This window comes from Miniopterus schreibersii, assembly GCF_964146895.1.
Source record: "Miniopterus schreibersii genome assembly, chromosome: 3".
In the NCBI taxonomy this organism is placed as follows: Eukaryota; Metazoa; Chordata; class Mammalia; order Chiroptera; family Miniopteridae; genus Miniopterus; species Miniopterus schreibersii.
In genome coordinates, this window is record NC_138103.1 from 103,980,600 (window position 1) to 104,004,107 (window position 23,508).

At 43.6% G+C, this 23,508-nt stretch overlaps 1 protein-coding gene across 5 annotated transcripts in view; it reads right to left on the bottom strand.

The window, feature by feature from the left end:
- PLPP1 (phospholipid phosphatase 1) overlaps positions 1-23,508 on the bottom strand; it is a 50,360-nt gene that overhangs the window by 13,112 nt on the left and 13,740 nt on the right. For 3 of the 5 annotated variants that reach the window (XM_081132893.1, XM_081132896.1, XM_081132897.1), the window contains one exon: positions 11,479-11,633. In XM_081132893.1, coding sequence (XP_080989019.1) covers positions 11,479-11,633 — 155 coding nt within the window. Of the gene's footprint in view, positions 1-60; positions 213-11,478; positions 11,634-17,925; positions 18,006-23,508 lie in introns of all 5 variants that reach the window. The other 2 variants (XM_081132895.1, XM_081132894.1) reach the window with 2 other exon arrangements.

Sequence of the window (23,508 nt, forward strand, 5' to 3'; positions counted from 1 at the left end):
CATAAAAATCAAGCCCACTGACCAAAAGTGAAAAATGTGGAAAAAGCGGATTGAACTTACGACGATAATACTGAATGGAATGATTATTCCACCTAATAAGGCATAGGGGATGGTGTCTTCTTTGTAAGGGTACTTGATGGACACATCATTACAGAATAGTCCTCGCTGGAAGGGGGTGTGCCTTGAAGTAAGAATTGCAAAAGGCAATCCAGCTAGCAAAGGGAATAAATGAACATGTCATTAAAAAGGAAACATCAACTGATTAATGGCAACAATTATCCCAGAGGCTGTTTAAAATGCATTTGCCATGGAAACAAACCAGAGCACATGTAAAGGGAGAGGAGCAGCAATGCCTGCGCAGAAGGTAGAGATGTGGCGGCTTAGGGTCAAGGGCTTGTCTCTACAGGAAGCAAGGCTGCCGAGTCCTCCGTTAACCAGTCTAACCAGGAGCGAATTCTTCCCTGTGGTCCTGGGGAAGCACACTGAGCGGATTTTAGGGGAAAATCCCTCCTTGTGCTCTTGTCATTTCATCACAGGGCTCTCAGCACTATTTTCAAACCAGTTTGTCACCGACTTTACTTCCAAAGGGAAACAGCCTTTTGTCATTCCCATGTGTCTCTATCACTACCACACTTAGACAGGTCCTGGTCCCCGGCTAAGCCACCAGAGTAGCTAAAGAAAGCTCCACACACTGGTTTGGGACTGTCTACAGTGAGACTACAGCTGCTGTGAAAGGAGTCTGAACTGAAAACCAAGCACCGCCATAACCCGTAACTGCTAAGCTGACACTTTACGTTCTCGCAGTCTTCCCATGAAGCACCGAGTGGTGACCACTCGCAGTTCTCATGAACCCCATTACCCCTAAAGACCAAGCCTCTGTCACTGCCTGGGTGTAGTTCCTACAAATATCACATCTGTCCAGTGCAAAAGGGCCAGACGAAAAGGAGAAGCACATTCCTATTTCTTTCATGACCTTCCCCAAAGCCAACGTTTCTCTGTGCAAGCCAATTTGCCAAGAGTGGAGAACTCAGCAGAAGCCTTTAAGATGCTTGCAAGGTTCCCACAGCCGTACTTCTAGTAGTGTTGCACTTTAAGAAAAGTTCAGCTAGAGCTGACTTTGCTAATTGACCCTACATACTACTCACTGTCTGCACTCAGGGAAGGGGGGGTGCCCACACCCTGCGCACACACACTCCGGTAGCAGCACAGACCTGTCCCACATACCAGCACACACTGTGCAGGTGGACACACAGAGCCACCTGCCTGATGCTCAACCTCTGACCACACCACACCTGCCCCATGGGCAAACCACATCTACCCCATGGGTAAACCACACCCTGCCCCATGAGCAAATTTATTCTGTTTACAAAGCACCATCACTTCTATAACTTGTTTCACCTGCAAGGACTCCATAAATAGTATGAAACCTTCAGTGTCTACGTTGCATATTTCTGAATTGCTTTAATTTTTCAAAGAGCATTCATTTCTTTTGGAGTAAGAAAAGATACCTAGTACAAAAATTAAATCCACATATGACTAGTGTCTGAAACTTACTAGGTTTTATGTTCTTATTCTAAAAAAAACCCACTGTATTTATAAGGCCCAAATGTACTGAAAAATGTTTTTAGCAGGCATACATAGTTAGGTTTTTTTCCTTTGACCACAAAAACTATGTTAAAAAATATTCTTAGATTTAGAAAAATGTTTGTGGATTATTTTTTTAGGATGGGGGAAACAAAATAAAATCACATACAAGTATAATGACTCCATTTTTTAAAACAGAAATATTCAAATGGACAAATGCTGAGTGAACCCATGGTGCGAGGAAGTCTGCTGGATGCGACCAGGAATATGAGGTTGAGTAGTGCACAGAACAGTTACAGCAGGGAGTAAATTGAAGCACAGAGAGCTGGGGGGCTCAGGGGGCAGAGCTGGGGGGCCTGATGTGGTCTCAGTCAAAACCTCAGCAGAAGGTCTGGTACGCAGACATAGATCTGGGGACACAAGAACCCCTGAAGCCACAGAGGTAAAAGAATTGTGCAGGATGGAAAGGTAAAAGGAAAATCTACTTTTGCCCCTAATCATTTCCTCAGAAGTATATCTATGAGGAATTATAAGGCCTCTGACAAACTGCTCCACGAAGGCTACTTTGTACCAACCGAGTCCACGAGCCACAGTGCACAGGGCAGGAGAAATGCAAACACATAAGGAAAGATACTCTGATGCCACCTCGACCAGAGCTGAAGGCAAAGTGAAGGGTTCCATGTGCTGCTTTCCCCGGAAGAGTGCACCTATCTGTAAAAGATCACCTGCCAACGACTACGTTTCTCAGACAATGTTTCTCTTAATACTTCAGTTGACAAAATTCACTTTCATTCCCCTTTTTAAAAACGTTACTGAGGTGTGATCTACAGACCATAAAATTCACCCATTCTAAGTGCATAATTCCATTATTTTGGTGAATGTGTGGGGTTGTGCAGCCACCACCACAATCCAGTTTAGAATAGTTTCCATCTGCCAATCCTGGGAGCCCACTGGCAGTCAATCACTGCCACCAACTCCCGGCAGTCACCCACCTGTTTGGTCCCCGTGTAGATGTAGATTTGCCCTTGGTAAAGATTTCCTAGAAATCACACAGTGTGGTGTTTCGGAAGTGGCTGTCACTCAGCATGTTTTGAGGTTCGTGTTGAGGCATGCGTCTCGCTCCTTTTTACTGTTGAAAAGTATCCTGCTGCACGTATGTGCTGCCTACATTAGGTTTACCCATTCACAGTTAATGGACGTTTGGTTTGTTTCCAGTTTGTCTACTGTGACTAATGACACTAAACATTCATGTACAAGTGTAGTGCGAACATCTATTTCATTCCTCATGCAGAGACCTAGGCGTGGAGTAACTGGGTCACATGCTTAACTCCTGAGAAACCGCCCAGCTGCTCTCCAGAGGGGCTGCTCGCTTCACACCCCACATTCTCTTTTTCCATCCGCCACAGGGCTAGTCACAGGAGCCCGTTAAGATCAGATCCGCGACACAGTAAACCCTTCCTCACCCACAGATAACTAGTCTTCATCTCTACCAGTGCATGATTATAATAAAGCGGAAGAGGGCATGTGACAAGGAAAGTCATCCCTTCCACAAACACACAAGTGCCCTTCTCCACCCACGACCCGACATCGGAAAACAGAACTTGGTCACTCAGCACCTTCTCCAGCTTCCTCTTGCACAAACACACTGCACCTTAAACCTACAGCACACACTAACGAGGGTCTTAAGCAGAAAGACTGGTGATGGGCTGTCCAGTAAACCCAAGCAACTGATGTTAAAACTCTTTGACATGTGAAAGGAACGCCTCTGACAGTGACAACTACACAAATGCCCCCAACAAGACAATGTCACAGGTTCATCCAAGGTGGGGCACAGATTGAGAATGTTCCTTTTTACTGCAGGACAGATTCCATTATGTGGCTGTGAAACCTATCAGATGCCCAAGAGAGTGGCATGAACTCCAGAGTCCACAGCAGCAGACCACTAGGGGACACGCTGGTTCATGGCCACAGCAGCAGCAGGAAGCCGAGAATTCTGACACACACGCCAGGCACCCGGAGAACTGCTGAGAGGGTAGGTTCCATACCTCAGTGGAGGACGAAGACCCCACTGACCAGAGAGGGTGATGCCCACTGGTGAATTATCTCAGGGACCACACTCCTCTCCTGACGCCTGAGTGAGAAGGGGGTGCAGGTGAGGCCTAAAAACCTTAAGAATCCACGGTCCGGTCCTCCTTGTGGAATAAGGGGCTTATTATTATTTTTGCCACCTGCCGGTACCCTCAGCTAAACAGCTAAGTGAGGTGTGTGCTCAGAGCACCTTCTCTGTTAAGGCATCTGAACATCTCCCTGTTTACCGGGGGGGAAATTCCAAGTAGGAAAGAGGCAATTCTGAAAACACAGTTGTCAAAGATGCCAGTGAGTCCCTGAAGTACAATCCTACTAATAAGACAGTAAACAGCGCGTGCAATGCCTCACTTCTTTCCCTTCTGCTCATGCATGACCATGACACTCTGGTGACTGTTTATCTATACAGCAGCTGTAAACAACTGGAAACCAGCATTACAAGCACAATACCATCTATAATTATTCAAAACACTGACATCCTTAGGGATAAACCTCACATATCCATACAGGATTTGTAAGCTGAAAACTACAGGACACTGAGAGAGAAGCCACAGACCCAGAGAGACACAGATAGAGTGTTACCAAGGTGAAGGTGTCCATTCTCCCCAACCTGGCGTACAACTTCGATGCAACCTCTAGAAATTCCAGGCAGACTGCAGGCAGACACTGATTCTAAAATGTATGTGCAAGAGCAAGGGAGCTAGAGGGTTTCGAAAAAGAAGAAAGTTGGAGTCACACGCCCTGAATTTTGTGAAAAGTGTAGCTATAGTTTATTTTTACCCCACTCGATTCTAAGCCACTCAATATACATGTTACCACCCAACATACAGCTACAGTAATCAGGACGGTGTGGCAGCGCAGGAAGGACACACAAAGCCCGCGAGGAGAACCCACAATTCAACAGAGAGGAGAGCTCTGCAGCAAATGATGTTGGAACAACTGGTCATCCCTACACACACACACACACGTGCATGCACACATGCACACACCTCAACCTGAACCTCACACTTTATATAAAACTTAACACAAAGATAAGTGTAACACAAACAGCTATAAGCTTTTATAAGAAAACAGAAAAAAGTCTCTGTGATAGGATTAGGCCAAAAACTCAGATATAACAAAAGTACAATCTATGAGAGAAAAATATCAATGAACTTGCTCGTCCCTGTTTCTAAACCCCACCTGTTATTCACTAGGTGTTGGAACTGGGGCAAATGACAACTCTCCTGAGCAAAAACTTCTCATCTATTTAAAAAACACACCAAAAACTTGATGCATCACAATTAAATACTATGCTCTCAAAAGACACTTTTAAGAGAATGAAAAGACAAGCTACAGGCAGGAAAAAATATACTTGCAATTCACACATTCAACAAAACACTTCATGTGTCTAGAACATGTGAAGATCTTTCTAAACTCCACAGTTAAAAATAATAATTAGAAGGTAAGAAAAAGACCTGACCATCACCTCACCAAAGACCTGACCGTCAGTCACCTCACCAAAGCAGCTGCACGGACAGTGAGCAGGATCAGCAACCACCGGAGAAAAGCAGGTCACAGCCCCATCGAGACAACACGGCACACCATTAGGAACCAAAGTGAAAACACTAGTGCCGGGAAGACGCAGAACCACCAGACCCTTTACACTGCTGCTGAGAAAGCAAAGCAGTGCAGCCACTCTGGAAAAGTTTGCAGTTTCTTACAAATTTCAACATACAGTTACCAAAAGACCCAGCCATCTCGCTGCTGGATATATGCCCTAGAAAAATGAAAATTTACATTCACCCCCAAACTGCAGACACATTCTATAAGCTTCACTGGTATAGTAAAAAACTGGAAGTAACCAAAAGGTTCCTCAATAGAGAAATGGATCAAATATGATCTATCCATATAGTAAAATACTACTCAACAATAAAAAAAATAGCAAACTACTGATACATGCAATGAAGTGGATAGATCTCAAGGGCATAACTGAGTTTTTAAAAAGCCAATTACAAAGGATATATACTGTATATACCCATTTATATAACATATCTGACAAATTACAGTGATAGAGAGGTCAATGGCTGCCAAGGGTTAGGTTTGGGGGGGGGGTGACTAGAGAGAGGGCATGAAGGAGTTTTTCAGACAGATCTGAACCCTGACTGTGGCAATGGTTACACAAATCTATTCATGTGATGGATTTCATAGAATTATACACACACAAAAAAGACTGATAATTTTACCCTAGTTGTGAGATAATATTGTTGGGGAAACCTGGGCGCAGGGTACAAAGGAACTCTGAACTCCTTCTGCAACTTCTGTGTGGGTCTAAAATTTCATAAAAAAATGTTTTAATGTTTTTAAATTGCTGCTAATAGACCAAATAAGATGAAAGTTGTTGGTTATTAACAGGAACTGTTTCCATAAAGACGGAGAATAAAGAACAGAATGCTTAAAATTCAGATTCTGGCGCATAGAGGTTACTGGGAGTCACATCAACTGGGATGTAACGATGGGAGGTAAATAAATGGCTGAGACAGACACAGGACAGGACCTTTAAAGTAGAAAAGAGAATTTCTATTATATTGGCGAGGATCAGCATATTCTTGAAAGACTCCCAAGGAGGCTACTAAACCACAGCAAGTACAGGAAGCAACCAGGCCTTCCAGAGCTGATTTCAGATCCACAGAAAGATACTGAAGCCCTAGGTGAGCCATAGACCACGAGGAGATCAAGGAAGGAGACACAGGCAAAGCGTTTCACTCTGGCTCAGGCGAACAATCGGAGTGCCTTTCTCCAAAGTCCAACACCAAAGGGGTTGCTGCAGTGGGAGCGAAGTCAGCCACCTCTGCTCACGAACAGGGCAGACTTGAGACAGGTGTGGTGTCTGCACCAAGGAAGCCAACCCTCCTCTCCCGGCTGCCTGTAAACTGAAAGCATCCTTCTTACGGTTAGAGAAACACACGTGAACAGATCGACTTATACAAAGTCATGCTGCATTTCAGCAGAACTAAAAACAGAGTCTCATTCAAATTTTCAAGCTTGAGGAGTCTTGCTCGGGATTCAGAAGCTCTTCCCGCAGTCAGCCCGGACAGGACTCTCCAGTGAGCTCTGTGCTGCCACCACACCGCCGTCTCCCCCGCCCTTCCCTCGCTGGTCTGCACCAGATTCAGTCACCACGACGCACAGCCTGCAGGACTCGCCCCCTCCCACAGAGACCCCGCCGCCCTGAAGACAAGGAGGGTGTCAAAGGGAACATGGACTCTAACAGAGCGAGGCCACCCGGTGGGCTAGCATCCCAACTCAGCCTCTCGGCAGGTCAGAGAGAAATACCTACCCACCTCCCAGGTGTCTCGACAAGAGAAAAATCTGTAACAGTCCCACTTCACACACTAGGCAATAAATCACAAAGCACAGCCCTCCATTTACCATAAGTGTAAAATCCTACGCCAAACGATGGCCACCCAGTTTATAGTATTTTCATAGAGTAAGGAAACTCCATAGTAAACAAGCAAGTGCCTTTCCCAGCTAGTTGCTCTTTCCCTCTCTTTGCCCAAAGATTTCCTGACTGGGCCACAGAACATGAGTCTCCACACCAGAAAAAGGTTGTCTGCTGCTAAAATTAAACAAGTTACAGAGAAATTAATTTGAAGAAATCTTTTTTTTCTCTCTCAAGTTCTGGTATCTTCTAAAAGGATACTTTTAGGTATGTTAACCTAATAGGCTAACACCCAGTGCAAGACTCTGAACACACCTGCATATTTAACTAAACACACTATTGTGCACTACACCCCAAAATTCCCCAGTTCTCTACTGAGAAAAATCACTGAACCACAGGCCATGCTCCCCACTCTTCCTGCCCTGTTCACGACCTCTGCTTACAGCCCCCAAATATAACAAGATCCCCAACTGGATCTCCCAGCCCCACCCAGCCCTCTGAGCCAAGACAGCTGGTGGGAAGTCATCTGTTGCTCCCACCCCGGGGACCACGGGGCAGCAATGGGGAGCGAACTGCCTCTGAGAGCCGCTGCTCTGACACTGTGCTCTGCACCACTGCGGACGAGCCACATCCAAACACAGATGTAAACAGTTTTCTTTCTACAGTAACACAGAACCCCACTTCTTGTCACGCTAAAGACAGGTTCACAGTCGGGCAGCAAGCAAACTGTGCTTAGGCCAAACCAGGTTTGTTGTTTTCATTATAAAACCTGGTTTTTAAGACCTTCTCATTCTTGTTTTGAATATGGAAGTGTAAAGATAACTGACAGAAATGGTAGAGAGCTATTTAAAATTCTTATTTTAAAAAGATGGAGCCCAAATGACTTCGGCTATGTTAGAAGACAGCGATTTTCCAGAGCCAGAGATGGAGCACAAGCTATGGCAGCTAGAAGACAGGGTGTCTCTGAGTGGCCTCTGTCCGGGACGCCATTTTTACACACACATCAGGACCACTGAGTAAGGTGTGTCAATGGCCACTGGCCTGCACGGGCGTGTTTATTTCCATGGCTGATGTCACCAGCCCTGCCCTCCAATCACAGTGCGTGATTCACAGAAGCTGTTCCATGCTCACCATTCTAACCACAGGTCCTGCTCCTCAGCAGAGACTAAGCCTGAGATTTTCAAATATTGTTTAAAGTAACCACATAACATGAATAAGAAATTAAATAACTTTAATCAGCTCTCACTCAAAGGCCCATAATCCCCTATTCTAAGACCCAAAGCCCTCAAAATCCTAGTTCTTTCATAACATTTGGTGCCAAAACCCAACCTGAACTCATCGAACGGCAACACTGGCCATGAACAAATGAAGGAACACCCCTGCCTCTGTTTGCCCCACTTACTCTATCATATTTGATGTATAAATATTAATGTCTTCACTGTGAGATCCTAGACTCTCCTGAGGGCATTACACAAGGTGTATTAAAAAACCACAGAACCTTTCAAAATTCCAAAACTTTGTGGCTCCAAGCATTTTGGACAATGAACTATGAACCTGTATTTAGATAAAATCTTAACTATTAAAAGATGCTTCTAAGTTCAACCTATTATTTTTCAGAGCCAAAAAGTATCCAATGTATTACAGGTCCACTGCATAACAAAGCTTAAACAGTGATGGTCCTTTCCTTACACAAGGTGCACTGCATATACCCAGACATACGTTCTCTTACAGGACTGTAAGTGCCACAGATTTCAGCTCCTTGTTTGTAGTTTTTCATTATAAAAACTGGAAACTGGCACTGAATTTGAAAGTACTATTGTGTTTCCAGAATTTAAGTCTGATTATCTTTTAAATTCACCGTTCATTCTATTTATTAAACTGTCAACCAACTTTGCGCTCCTTACCTTTGTTAAGAACCAATAATCTCAAGTTAAATACCCCTATAAAATGAGTTTGCATATAAATAAATTACATGAATCATAGCCCTGGAACTTTACTTTTTATATCTTATCAGGTAATACAATTCCTAGCAATGAATGTATAAATACTCACTAACTGTGAGAATGATCATTTGTAGCAACCTTCACTAATGGGATTTAATCAAACAGCAATGACATTTCACCAGATTTTGTGAGCAATTTTTTAATTTTTAAAAAATTAATACACTTGATTTTTCTAAAAAATATATCTTTATTGATTTCAGAGAGAGGAAGGGAGGGGGAGAGAGACATAGAAACATCAATGATGAGAGCATTGACTGGCTTCCTCCTGCACGCCCCCTGCTGGGGATAGAGCCCTCAACCTGGGCATGTGCCCTGACCAGGAATTGAACCTCGAACTCCTGGATCACAGGTCAATGCTCAACCACTGAGCCAATGTGGGCAGGCAATACACTTGATTTTTTAAGGCAGTTTTAGGTTTATAAAAATACTGAACAGATGCCAGGCTGGCATGGCTCAGGGGTTGAGCACCGACTTATGATCCAGGGGATCAGGTTTCGATTCCTGGTCAGGGCACATGCCTGGGTTGCAGGCTCAATCCCTAGCAGGTGACATGCTGGAGGCAGCCGATCAATGACTCTCTCATCATTGATGTTTCTCTCTCTCTCATGCTCCCTTCCTCCCTCTGAAATCAATAAAAACATTTAAAGTGAGGGCAGTCTCAGACTGTGCCCATGAACCTGTGGAGTCCGACTAACTCCAGGGGTAAGCATCAGAACTGGATTACAGTATATCACAACATAAAAGACAATCATCTGCCCTCAGGAAGTGCTGTGTTTACCTGTAGGGCTTCTCAAGTCCACCAACAACCCATCACTCCTGAAAGAACCGAGTCAGACACACAGGCTGCGGAGCCCCAGAGAAAGGAGTGAAGTTTTGATTTTTATTTACTGTGCATTTTTAAAAGATCACTATTGGAATCTTCTCTTTTGGCACATTCTTGAAGACAGAACTGAACCCACACGTAGAACAGTTAGCTTCCGGAACAACTACATGAAGATGGGTAATAAATATAGTTAAGACAGTTAAACTTCACATTTATCAAGATGGAAATAGGAAAATTGCTAGTAGGTTCTTAATTGTAAAATAGATTTCCTTATTTGAAACACAGTACATGTTCAAGGGAGGACATGAAGAAAATGTAAGAAAAAGTGAAAATAATCTCTTAACCGCACCACCAGCTAGAACCATTTTACTACCTTTCTCCCTTCCATCCCCACTTAATATATTACACATTACAAAGGTTTTTCCAGGTAAGTATCAGCAAAAGTTATAAAATGGGTATCATAATATTTCATCACTGGGGTGAATCATAAACAGTCCCCGACAGCTGAACTCTCTGTAGTGGACATTCCTGTAAGTAATCTCTGCATGAATGATTATTTCACAGGATAAAGTGCTTAAAGTATAATTTCTATGTCCAATGATACGCTCTTTTTGAGATCATTCATACCTGCCAGCTCTGTGTGTGACAGCTGTTTTGTACACCTGACAAGCTGGGAAGTAGGTTATTATTTACAGGCAATTTGGGGGGAAAATAGGGAAAGAAAAGCCAGCCTACCCTGCTGTGGACATAAGGCTGCTGAGTTGGCTGAGACAAAAATTTTAAGTCAACTCTCTAGAGAAGACAACTGATAAAAGACAGGTGGTCAGAGGAGAAACACTGCGTGACCTGCTGTGCTCTCAGGGCCTCAGGAGCAAGTCTCTGCTCAGCTCCTCTCATCTATGTCCAAGTCACATAAAGAGATGCAGGTGAGGTTCAGGAAGCAAGCACAACCCCTCAACCTACCGGTGAAATTTAACCTAGAAGGAAATCTTCCAGGGATCTAAAATAATGAAACCCAGCATTATCCCACACACGGATGAGCTATCTCAAGGACAGCACAACTTAAACACAGTCACGCAGTTTAGATGTATCTGAGGATTTTATTTTGCATACATATTTACAGCCTTTCTGCTGTGTTTTCTCAAATTTAATAAGTCTATCTCCTTCATTATGGCCTCAATTTCCCCTTAATAATATGAGAAAACAAGCACACTCTTAGCTTTATCATATTATTTACCAACATGAAGTAGCTCACTGGGCTTGAGCTAGTGTCTTCGCTTGTACACTGAAAGGAGCTGGTCCTGATGACTTCAGGGAGCCCTTCTGTTCTAAACAATCATCCCATGATTCTTCACGATGACCTCCACTTGTTTTGGGCAGCATCCCCTTTTACCTGCAGAAACTGCCCCTGATTGAAACAGTGGGCACACTTCTCAGGCCATTCAGCAAATCCACACTGGGGGAGACCGAGCTGTGGACTTACCCCACCCCAACGCCATCACTCCATCCAACCTCCAGCACAACACACTCATCGCTACCTACCTACTGAGTAATTTACTTACAGAGAAAATGGGTAAACCAAGCCCCACTACGGTGAGCATAGTGGACGTGACGGTACTGTCATGGTACGGATACTGGATGCTGTTGTCTTTACAGAAAAAGCCTCTCTGAAATGGATATATTTGGCCCAAATTTAGAACAGCCATAGGCATGGAAGCTGTTGGGGAAGGGAGAAAAGACACACATGGTTACATTCAATTCACTTCATCAGGAAGTCAAGTCTACCAAATGGGGTGCAAATCTCAAACATGGTGCCCTTTCTGAAAAAGAATCCATACTCCCTAGAGTCCCAGAGTGAAGACAGGCAACCATGCAGCACCCCTCATCCCCATCAGCCCCGCCCTGACCAAGCACAAGTTCTCTTACTTGCATTGACCTGAGTTTTGAGATGATCAATAAAAGAAACCCAGGAAGAGAGCAAAACTGGCCAACAGAAAAATAAAGTTGAAAAAACAGCACAGTTTTGCATTTCACATTTTGTAACTAATTCATTTTTAATTCACTTGCTTAATATCTTACATATATTCAAGAAAAAAAGGAAAAACTCAGGAAATACATTTAATAATCATAACATCGTAACAGCCTAATGTAGTTAAGGAGGGGCAAGACACAAAACTTTGTTTCACATTAAAATTTAAGTTAATAGGACTGGAAAACAATAGAAATCATAAGTATATTTAATAATAAAAACAGAAAGAAATAAGCCCTTTATATTCCAAAGACAAATTAAAAATGGTTTTCCTTAAGTCCCGGCAAGCCTCCAAAATCACTTTAACAAATTATACAGGAATAATTTTCATTTGGAAATTTTCACCCAAATAAATTGAAAGATCAAGAAAAACTAAATTCAATTAGTAGCTTCTCATGTTCAAATTTACCATGCTTTTGGGCTTTATTTTATACAATTTAAACATTCAAGCATCTACTCATTATATACTCATATTAGGCTAGGGCATTCCTAATGAAGACAAATTAGTGTAAAATAGATTCTAGGTTTAAGGACCTAAATTATATATATAGAAACAGAATGTAATACCAAGATACATATGTAGAAATAGAAATACCAAGATATGCTTTTTGGGGAGGGGGCTGATGAAATTGTTTTGTATCTTGATTGCGATGGTAATTCCACAACTCTAAGCATTTGTCAAAACTCAAAGAACTATACAACAAAAAAGTGAACTTTATGTAAAATTTAAAAGAAATACCATAAAAGACAAAACATGACTGATTTCTAAAATGGTATAAAAGGTCCTAAAGGAAGGAATTCAGAGGTCAACTTGAACTAGAACAGTTAGAAAAAAAGAAAAGGCAGGGGGTGGAACTTGAAACAGCAGGCAGCAGGGAGGGGCTGGAGGAGAGCCTTCGGGGTAAAGGCATGCGAGGTGAGCCAGGGCACATCAGCAAGAGCACAGGGGGTGAGCAAGAGGTCTTCAGGGTGCACGACGTTTAACAGCCAGCATGTACACGTGCTCACTCACGCCAGGCATGGGCGACATGAATTAGCCAGTTCTTACCTCAACCCTGGGAAGTAGGGACTAGCACTCCCCCCACTTTTCAGGTAAAGTCACCATGAGGCTTAGAGAACTGAGGAAGGAACCTTGCTGAGACTAGTAGGTGGAACCAGGAATGCAACACAGACTGTTTCTGGAGTCTGTATTCATATGGCCTCCCATGAAAGCAAGTGGTCAGGCTAAATTAACAGGTCAGAACTGTGATAAGGAACACAGGACTGTGTGTGTGTGTGGGGGGGGGACTTGTCCCTCTGAGAAGCTCATTCAGTGTAACACATGTAACGTTCAGAATAAAAACTCAAAGTTAATGCACTAAATCTTTGCTGCAGATTACTCTTAATCCTGAAATGCTGTTTTTTTAATGGGAGGAAGTGGGCTTCGTATTTTTGTGTTTACAAAAATAACTATGTTTTAAAATGCTGGCCTAAAAGTAACTTATCCTGTAGCAAATAAAATATCACTGTCACTGTCCTCTTTTGCTTACCGTCAGCAACAGGGTAAAATAAGGGGTTTCAGAAATTAATTTTTTTTAAAGTAGGAAGGGGGACATTTAATACAGCTTTGAAATAATGCAGTAATTAAGGATGCATGAAAGAGTGTTTTGAATAGAGATGACTGATCCCGCTGTTGAGGCAGGTGGAGAGGACATCTCAGGTCTGGAAATGGGACAGGGAGCTGGTTTGCAGTAGAAGATTAGTCTAGTCTTGAGAATGGCCTTTGGGGTGACCCAGCACCTTAAACGTAGCCTCGTCAGTCACTCTTCTCCCGAGGTCCTTAAGGCTTCAGTCACACTGAACCTTTCCTGTTGCCTGAACATAAATGTTTCAAAACCATAGGTGCTTTAATATACAGGGTGGGCCAAAGTAGGTTTACAGTTCTCAGTACAGGAAACATAGAGCTTATTCCTGTATCATTATTTATTAATTAGTGTATTATTTCCCTATGAACAACTGTAAACCTACTGTGGCCCGCCCTGTAGGTTCGGCCGTCCAGTGGAGCTATTCGCCCTCTGGTTTCCCCTTCAAGTCCACGCACTCCCGCCCGACTCATCTGCCCCATAGAACCTCGTCCACACGTCTGCCACACTGTATTTTAAATCGCCTTTTGCACCATCAGCAACTTGAGGGCAAAGACTACCCTTGTATCCTCTGCACCAGGCACACAGCTGGCTCTGAATAAAAAACTGCTGAATGGCTAAATAAATTTCAGGATAAAGATCAGAAGTAGACAGAGAGATGCAAATTGCTGGCTTTAGAAATGGTAACTGAAGCCAGGAAATGAAACAGTTCTCAGAGAAAGCAAAGCCTGAAGTGAAGACTAACAGAGATAAAGCAGTCGGCTAAGAACCAACAGCCCCAGTGGAACAGGCGACTGTGGGGAGGGGGAGAGGACGACAGGCTCTGGAGGGTGGGCCCAGAGTCGCGCTGGGTGAGCGAGAGTGCCACACGGAAGGACAGCCTTGTGGTACAAAAGCTAACTCAGCAGCTTAGAGATTCAGTCTGTACTCAGGTAAACGGTGCCGAACACAAGACATCCAGAAGAATGGGAAGTGAAGACGGGTCTGGGGAAAGGGTGCAGCTGATCATCTGCAAGAGAGGGCGCTACACCTCCCCTCTAACAGCACCTTCAGGGAGACGGTTCAGCAATGAGCTTCAGTACTGGGTTCTCACAGTCTAAGCAGGCATGGCTCTCTTTCTTCAAGTTAAATATGCCACAATTTCCTCCACTACTCATGTTTTATATATACACACGTACACCCTATGAACTGAACTGTGCCCCCCCCCCATCCTTATGTTGGAGTTCTAACCACCAACTTTAATGTATTTGTAGAGAGGGCTTTTAGGAGGTAATTAAGGTTAAATGAGGTCATAAAAGTAGGGCCCTAAACCAATAGGACAGGTACTCTACTCTCTTAGGAAGAGGGGGAGAGAGAGAGATCTCTCTCCAAATGTACGCAACCAGGAAAGGCCATGTGAGGACACAGTGGTGGCCACCTGCAAGCCAGGAATAGCCCTCACCAGACCCCGACCAAGCTGACACCCTGATCTCAGAATGCCAGCCTCTAGGACTGCGAGAAAATTAATTTATTGTTAAGGCACCCAGCCTATGGTATTTTGTTATGGCAGCCCAAGCAGACGACAGACACAGGCAGGCGTGCGCGCGTGCGCGTGCGCACACACACACACAGCCACCCCTCTAGAGTAAACACACACCTCTACTCTAAAAATTAGAAATGTTCTCAATCTGCTATAGAGATTACTTTCAGTGGTATTTTTTACGGTAGTAATAGAGAGTTTTGTGTCAAAGTTCATGTCACTGGAAGATTCTTCCCCAAATAAACCCTCTCATGGGGCAGGTGTATTCTTTCCTTAATATAGACAGGATACAGAAACTATTTTTGACCCTATTTACTCTAGAATATTTTTCTCTGAATTAAAATTCCTTCTTAAGTCACTGTTTAAATGTTCAACCTTTGACTTTACTGAGCACTTTACTGAGTGACTTTCTAGACACACTGAGAAAGACAGGTAAGCCAACACCTGGATACACGTTCCCTCCATTGTCCTCCAACCCAGGGACCACTGAAGCCTCTCCCATTTCACATGTAGCACATATCTGCTTAAAGACCTGCTGCTACAGAAGATGCCAATGGAGCAACACTAAAATGCCTTTTAAAGAGAGAGACTGAATGAAGCAAACCAACGTTTACTTCTAACAGGAAGAAACAAAAGTAAAGGAAACAAGGGCTAAGTTTACGTTTTGAAAAGAGTGACATAAAAATCAGGATATTATTAAAGTAACTATACTGACTTCAGGTCGTTCAAGTGTCCATCCTCTGGAAGATCTTGTCTCCTTATTTGTTCAGATATTTCCATTCCTGTTTTATGGCAGCCACAGTGCCAGGCAAGGGAAAAAAGACTACAAGAGGGAAGGAACGAGAAAGACCTCACCAAAAAGTTTTCGTGAAAGAGGGCGCTAGTGCTGCAGGAAACACCCAGCCGGCAAGGGCGAGCAGAACCGAGGCCGAAGGGACCAGACAATGCAGCAATCGGGACCCCAGCAGGAGTCAGCACCCTGTGGGCTGAGGCAAGAGGTAGTGCAGCCTCCTGAAGCTGCTGCCCTCAGGCCTGATAGGTGCAGGGAGCCAGCAGGACAAGACTGGGCAGCAGGGAGTTGGAGAATCAACACAGCCTTGCCAGTGCTCAGTGCTTCCCGCTGCACAAGCCCGGCTAGAAGGCAGGGTGGACAGAGGTGAGGCAGGTCTGCACAGGGCAAACAGGAGACACCCAGATCCCGGAGGCAGGCCAGGAAAGATCAATCAGGGTCTTGGCACCCCACAAGTGGTAATGCAAAGGGGTAACTCGAAGAGTATTTGCTGAACGAGTAAGTGAACGAATGGATAAACGGAGCGATTCCTCCGAGGCACCCAGTAATCCTGTGTAACCATAATCTTAGGTCCTGAAAAGTTTTAAGTAATTTTTCTCTCCATAATACTCAAATTAAAACAAACCAAGAAAAGTCGAAAAAACAAAACAAAAATGGTTGACAATCTATAAAGTCCAAGAACACACTCCGGAAGCTCTTCTAATTCTATATTCTAACGATGATTTCTCAAGCTTGTTTTCCACTGGGAACATAAAGTGCTAATGAATGTTACCTGCTGAAACAAATCTGTAATTTAGAAACTCCTGGAATCTTGAGTGCACTTCTGTACTACCCAGCATTACCGCTGAGCAAAGCTTCAGATGTGGCTATTGTGGGAGCACCTCTCACTCTTTTTCTTTTTTCTTTTTAAATGGGTGGCTGGTTTTTATTTTATTTACTTTTTAAAATATATCTTTATTGATTTCGGAGAGAGGGTTGAAACATCAATGATGAGGAAGTTGTTGATCGGCTGCCTCCTGCACGCCCCCCACTGGGGATTGAGCCCACAACCCCCAGCATGTGCCCTGACTGGGAATCGAACCTTGATCTCCTGGGTTCTAGGTTGATGCTCAACCACTAAGCCACGCCCAACTGGGCTCTCTCACTCTTTTCTCAATGAGTAAAGAAGCTGGAGCCCCAATTCAATCCTCTTTTATAAAAAAATACGTTTTCATTGATTTTAGAGAGAGGAAGGGACAGGGAGAAAGAGAAACATCGATGTGAAAGAGAGACAGCGATTGCCTGCCTCCTGCACGTCCCCACGTCCCCCACTGGGGATGGAGCCCACAACCTTGGCACGTGCCCCGACCAGGAATCGAACCGGAGACCTTTTGGTGCACGGGACGAAGCTCAACCACTGAGTCACATGGGCAGGGCAATCCTCTTTACTGATTCCCCCAAAGAGAGGTCCACAGCTTCCCTGCGGGAAAGCGGACCAGATTTCCAAATGAGACGATGACCAGTATAAAGCAGTAACACTTCAAAACAGGACTTTACTAATAATTATCAGCTCCAGGTCCACCTTTCCCAGCCTCTTCTCTAGGACCACTAGAAACCATCAGATCTGAAGCTGTGACTCACACAGCCTGGTCCATGACAACACCCATTCTATACACCTTCAGCTAGCAGAGGACTTAGTCCAGGATCCCAGTGAAAAACATCGTCACCTACTGCACAGTTCTGTACATGTTATGCTGCCACTCTCAGTAAAGAGTATAAATCATAATGTGCTCTTATTTAGCAGTAAAAAATATTTGCTCTTACTGGAAGCGCCTAAAATAATCAGGGCAGCCCTGCTTACAGGACACTTAAATAGCAATCCTGCTAGACCTGTAGGAATTTATAAACTAAATCACAAAACACAAACATGCTTAAGAGAAAGGCTTGCTTTATAGTGAAAGATTGCAGCACAGCTGTGTGTGGGTATTACTGTGAGTCTTCAGTCTCATGCTGCTCACGCACGGCCAAGAGCAATGCAAACAACACGTACAGAGCACCGAGCACACTCACACACGGGGCACACACAGCACAGCTGATCGTCACCATCAGGCAAAATGTGCATTTGTACTTCAGATTTCCTACCACAAAATCTGGAAAAAATTTTAAAACCTAATCAATAGTATTACTATTAGAATAAGCAACACATACATAGAAATATGTTTGATATACTGCTAAGGGTGCAAAATAATCTGTAAAAACACTGTATTTAGTGTAATTTCATTTATATGAAACAAAATATTTGTGTTTATGTCTAAATAATTAGAAAGCCTAGAAAAAATATATAACCAACTTTTAAGTAGTTAACTCCAGAGATGGTACTGAATATGAAATTGGGTAGACAACTCATCTCCTACTGAATATACTTCCATGTTTGAATATTTTATAATAAAACAAAAGATCAAGATCATTAATTTTTAATTTTAAGAACTGCTTTATCACCATGAAAAAGTATTTTTGTTGTGTTTCCTGAAATTATGCTATAAAAGCAACTTACCTAAGAAAGTAGTAATTTCAAAAGCACTTTATTTCTTTAAGAAGTGAAAGCACTTGTTGAAGACCTACTATTCGCCAGATGTCTGCCTATATATTATCTCTAATTCTAACAATTTTATGAAGGGGAAAGACAGTCCTCCAAATCTGTATGTATGAAAACTTAAAAATCACTAAGTCACGGGTCTAGAAAAGCCAAAATGTAAAATCACAAAATAGTCTGAAATGAACATGAAAATACAAATCAAAAGTATACAACTAAAACACTACACATAAAAATGTACAGCCTTAAATTTATACCTGAGAAATGAATGAAACACGCAATAACTTATTTTTTAAAAGCTCAAGAAAGTAAAAGGAATAAAGAACAGAAATGAATAAAATAGAAAACAAAGGGAAAATCAGATCAACAAAACCAAATTGAGTTTTTACCAGTTAATGGTAGGTCTTGTTAAAGGCTTAAGAAAACAAAAGAAAAACACAAATACAGAAAATTATTACAATTTTTAAAGGGCACTAACTATGTCTCTGGGCTAATTTTATCAGAAACTCAGAAACACCAGGTAACTCGCCCAAGAGTACACAGCCCTTGAGTGTGTCCGGGATGGAGCAGCGTCATCACACAGGTTGGTAAGCAGGGATGCCGGGATTTTAACAAAAGTTCCTCTTCTCTTCACATCACAGGGCCTCCAGCGTTTCTTTTAAGAGAGGCACCTAACCCAGGGTGTGTGTCCTTGTATACAGCTGGGAGGCCTTCTCTCTTAGGTGCCTCAGTCCGTGATTCTGTGAGCCTCGGCTGGTCTATATACGGACAAACCACAGGCTTCCTCCTTTTGTTATGGGGAGTGAGGGTGAAGTTGCTTGGTGTGACCCAGGACACATCCCACACCACTGTGCTGGGCTCCTGCAAGCCAGGGAGAGAAATGGGAACCTCAGCACAACTTACAGAAAAATAAACAGTGAGGGAACTACTTCCAGGGGCTGATGTTTTATTTTACCAAAAATGTTATGTAAGAAATATTCTCCTTTTAGTAAATTTAGCCATGTTTGTGCACTTTTCTACGTGTATATTTGGGTCTCACAAGTCAGTCCAGTTGCTTCTGTGACATTTGCTTCTACAAACCCGTTCATTTTCCCCTTTTAGCAGCCCAAGGTTAAAAGTAAATAAATTTTTTTGGCTCTTACTACTGTGTGTTACCTGAGCCATTTTTAGAGCGTTCTATTCATTCCAAGCCTAAAGCACATCCTCTCTTTGGTATCTAATTAGGTTTGAACAAAATACATTTTGGGGGGGAAAATGCAATATTTTTCTTTCTTTCTTTGGAAACAGGTGTTTCAAATTCTTTCTAGAATTACATGAAAGATCCTCCTGCTGACAAGAGTTACGTGTTATTTCTGAAGAGAAAGGGTTTTCTTCCCTCCCTCCTTTGGAAAGGGTCGTTGGCTATCCAAACATAAAGAGAGTCATTCACACTTTTACTGACTTAAGTGAAACTCATGAGTTTGCCAGGTAAGAGAGGCGGCTTCCTCCACAGAGCAAATGCAGACACTGCCTCCTACTGCTGTCCCTGACCTTCTGATCAATGTTTCGTGTCCAGCACACAGCTAGACACTCGTATCTGGCACTCGAGAGAGAACCAGACTCAAGATGAACTTATCAATCATAAGGGGACAGCTGAAGCCATGAGACTGTATTAAGATCACTCAGAGACAGTAACAACAGCCATGAACCTGGAAAGAAAACAAAAGTAAACACAGCCAGCTAACAAGGAAGGAACTCTCAGGACAGGAGGGTGGGGAACATGAATGAGCGATCATGTTGGAAAACGAAGGGCGACTTGTCTAAAATGCCACTGACAGCAGGTACTTTTCACTTAACTCTCACCATATGTCCTGACAATGTGCTGCGTGTTGCAACTTTTAATCCTTCAATTACTTTAAAAGATAAACATGACATCATTTTGAATGAAGAAACCTGCCCAAAGCCGCTTAGGTTGAGGAATTGGGTTTCGAACTCAGGTCAATGAGGCCATAAGCCCACTGACTCCACATGTTCTTAACAACAATAGGTGCCACTTACAAAGAAGCTAAATAGAAAAAGAACAGATAACAGGTGACGGAGGAGCCCTGACAGGCCAGCGGCACCTGGGTGAGAAGGGAAAGCCTAGAAAGAGTGAAGGACTGAATGAAGAAGGAGAGACAAGTTTAAAGTATCTTCTGATAAAAAGGATGGAAGGGGAGGACCTGTCTGCACCTCGAAGGGCAAACGGGGCAGAGGAAGGGTAACGATTTTTTTTTGGTCTATATTGCAAAAGATCTGACAGTGGGTGGAGCGGATGGGGTAGGCAGGAGGACTGGAGAATAAGGGTGAATGGAGGAGCCAGATCCAAGGGAGGCAGGAGGAAATGTAAGCATAGGCAGACAGCCAGGACCATCACGAGAAGGGTCACCTAGTAATTTTTACCCACCCCCCGAAATGGTTGCTCTTCCATGTGTACTGCTCTGCAATACGGTCAGGCCCTGGGTCCTCTCTGGCGAGGCCATGTCCAGTTATTAGTATTGGCTCTACCAGGCCACGCACTGCCTTTGGCGCCCCGATGGAAACAGTATGGCAAAGGGGAAGAAAGAGGCCCAAACACTGTGAGCACCTCAGGTGTCTGGCACCATACTGAACATGTACGTCCCTTTTCATCTAATCCTCACAATACCAACTGAATACAAGCTCCCAGAAGGTGCAGGTATTTTTGTTTTGTTCGCTGATATATTCCAAGCACCCAAGTCAGTGCTTCAAACAAGACAGGCCCTCAGCAAATATTTAACAGCAAAGAGCCACCTTGTAAAACAGGTATTATTATCCCCACTTTAAAGATGAGAGGATGACTCAGGGAGGACACAGAGCTTAATTAAAGCCATATATATAATGAGGTGAAATTACACACATTTAAGAACTAGCACTGCCCCAGCATGGCCACTCAGAGCAACGCCTGATATAGTTCAGGAGGAGCTGGGCTCTGCTTTACCTGTGGGGAGAGACCAGGACACTGGAGAGCTCAGATGGAGACTGGTGGTCAGCCTGGACAGTTAGTGGTGCCTTCAGGATTCAAACAGATACTTGTCTGACTCTAAGTCCTTCTAAATGAAGTGAGAACCAGCATCCTTTGCTAAAAAATGAGGAGAGCGGGGATGCCTGGAGGTTTCCTAGAGTAGAAAAAAACACTGAAAACAACTGCAATGGGAAATGGAATTGCAAATGAACTAAAGGTTGATATCTGAGCTCCATCTGTTGCCAGACAATTAAACTGAACAAACAAACAGGATGCTCCAGCTAAAGCAGAGTAGAGGGAAATGAGGGGTAAGAGAAATGGGAATGGACAGCAAAACTACAGCATGAGGGTCTTTGACTCCAGGTAAATCATTTGAGTATGTTTCAATAGAAGATGAAAAGTCAACACTGGCTCTGAGCAAGAAAGGGCTTGGAGACAGCTGTGCCTCAGGAAGATGGATCTGTGCCAGGTAGAGCTGGAGGTGGGGCAGAGCCTGGAGCCAGGTGGGAGGGGTCGGGGTAGAGTCAATATACACAGGAGCTCCTCCCACCCCAACAACCTGGGTTTCGCTTTTTGAGGTTTCCGTTACCAGCAAAAATATTAAAGGGAAAACTCCACGTCACTTCATCTCCTCACACTGGCAGTGCAGTGTGTCATCCCACATCACCGCAGAGGCGAGTCCAGTACAGTCATGCACTCTGAGAGGTCACATTCTCATAGCTCACTGCAGCACTGTTACACCTGTTCTCCCTGTTATGTTACTGTTGTTGATCTCTGTGCCCAACTTATAAGTTACGCGGAAGGTACATATGCACAGGGAACATACAGTATACAAGGGGCGCTGTACTATCTGCGGTTTCAGACACCCACAGGGGTCCCAGAACGCTTTCCCCGCGAATGGGGTGGGGTTACTGTATTTGAGAAGGACTCACAGAGAGGGTACACCAAGCATCCAGGGTCAAGGACTCACAAAACGGCAACCGCAGCTTCTAGGGACACCTGCATTCTGGTCCCTGGCCTGAGGTCACCACTCTCTGTGGTTAACATGGTTTTACTATAAAAAGGACCAAGTTACCTTGTTGGTTTTTTGTTTTGTGTTTAAGTTAGGACAAAAGGGGGGGGGGGGGGGGGAGGCAGTTTGCGTATAAGTGACATTTACCAAAGAAGGTTTTTACTTTTGGTGGTTTTCTGTCAATAATTACCTATAATATCCTTAACCTTGGAGTCTCTTAGTTCATTAAGACACTTAAAATAACTCTGTATATACTTAAAGCACTTTAAAAAAAAATCCAGAATGACTATAAGGGCAGGTTCTTTTACTGTGAACTCTGAGATTTCTTCACATAAAACATGTCAGCCTATTTAGGCACCAACAAAAATAAGAAGCTAGAAGTCAGTCACCTGTTGTTTCCCTCCCCGGAAGGCTCAGGGAGCCAAAGGGCCAACACATTAATTCCTTCCACAGCTCCCAGTCACAGCTGTTCCCTTTCCCTTTCCAGCAGGCAAAGGTCACAAGGCAGCAAACTTTCCATGGGGTAGATTTCCATATGCAAAGGCAGGAAGACGCTGATGTAACAGGGTGTGGGAGAGACAGCTGATTTGTTTTCTATTTTACTTTCTCCTGGGCCCTTATCAGGAATCTATTTCTGGCTTCTTTGGTATTTGAAGCTACAACTATACTCATTTCTCAGCCCAAACACATTCTGTTCACATGAAATTAGAGTTGGGGATGGAAGAAGCACATTTTGAAAAAGGCAAAAACGACAGCAAAGTTGTACAGTAACGCTTAGTACATCAGTGGTTGTCTAATTAGAATGAGTTATGCCAAGTGAAGGGGCCAGACTCAAAAGGCTCCACACTAATTCCACGTATGGGACGGGGGATGGAGAACAGCTCACTGGCTGTCAGTGGTGGAGGCCGGGGGAGGAGTTGATTACAAAAGAGCAGCAGGAAGGAACTTTGTTCCTTCTGTATCTTGATTGTGCAGTGGTTCCTTGACTCTAAATTCTAAATTGCCTAAATTCATAGAAAAGAGTGAATTTTACTATGTATACATTTA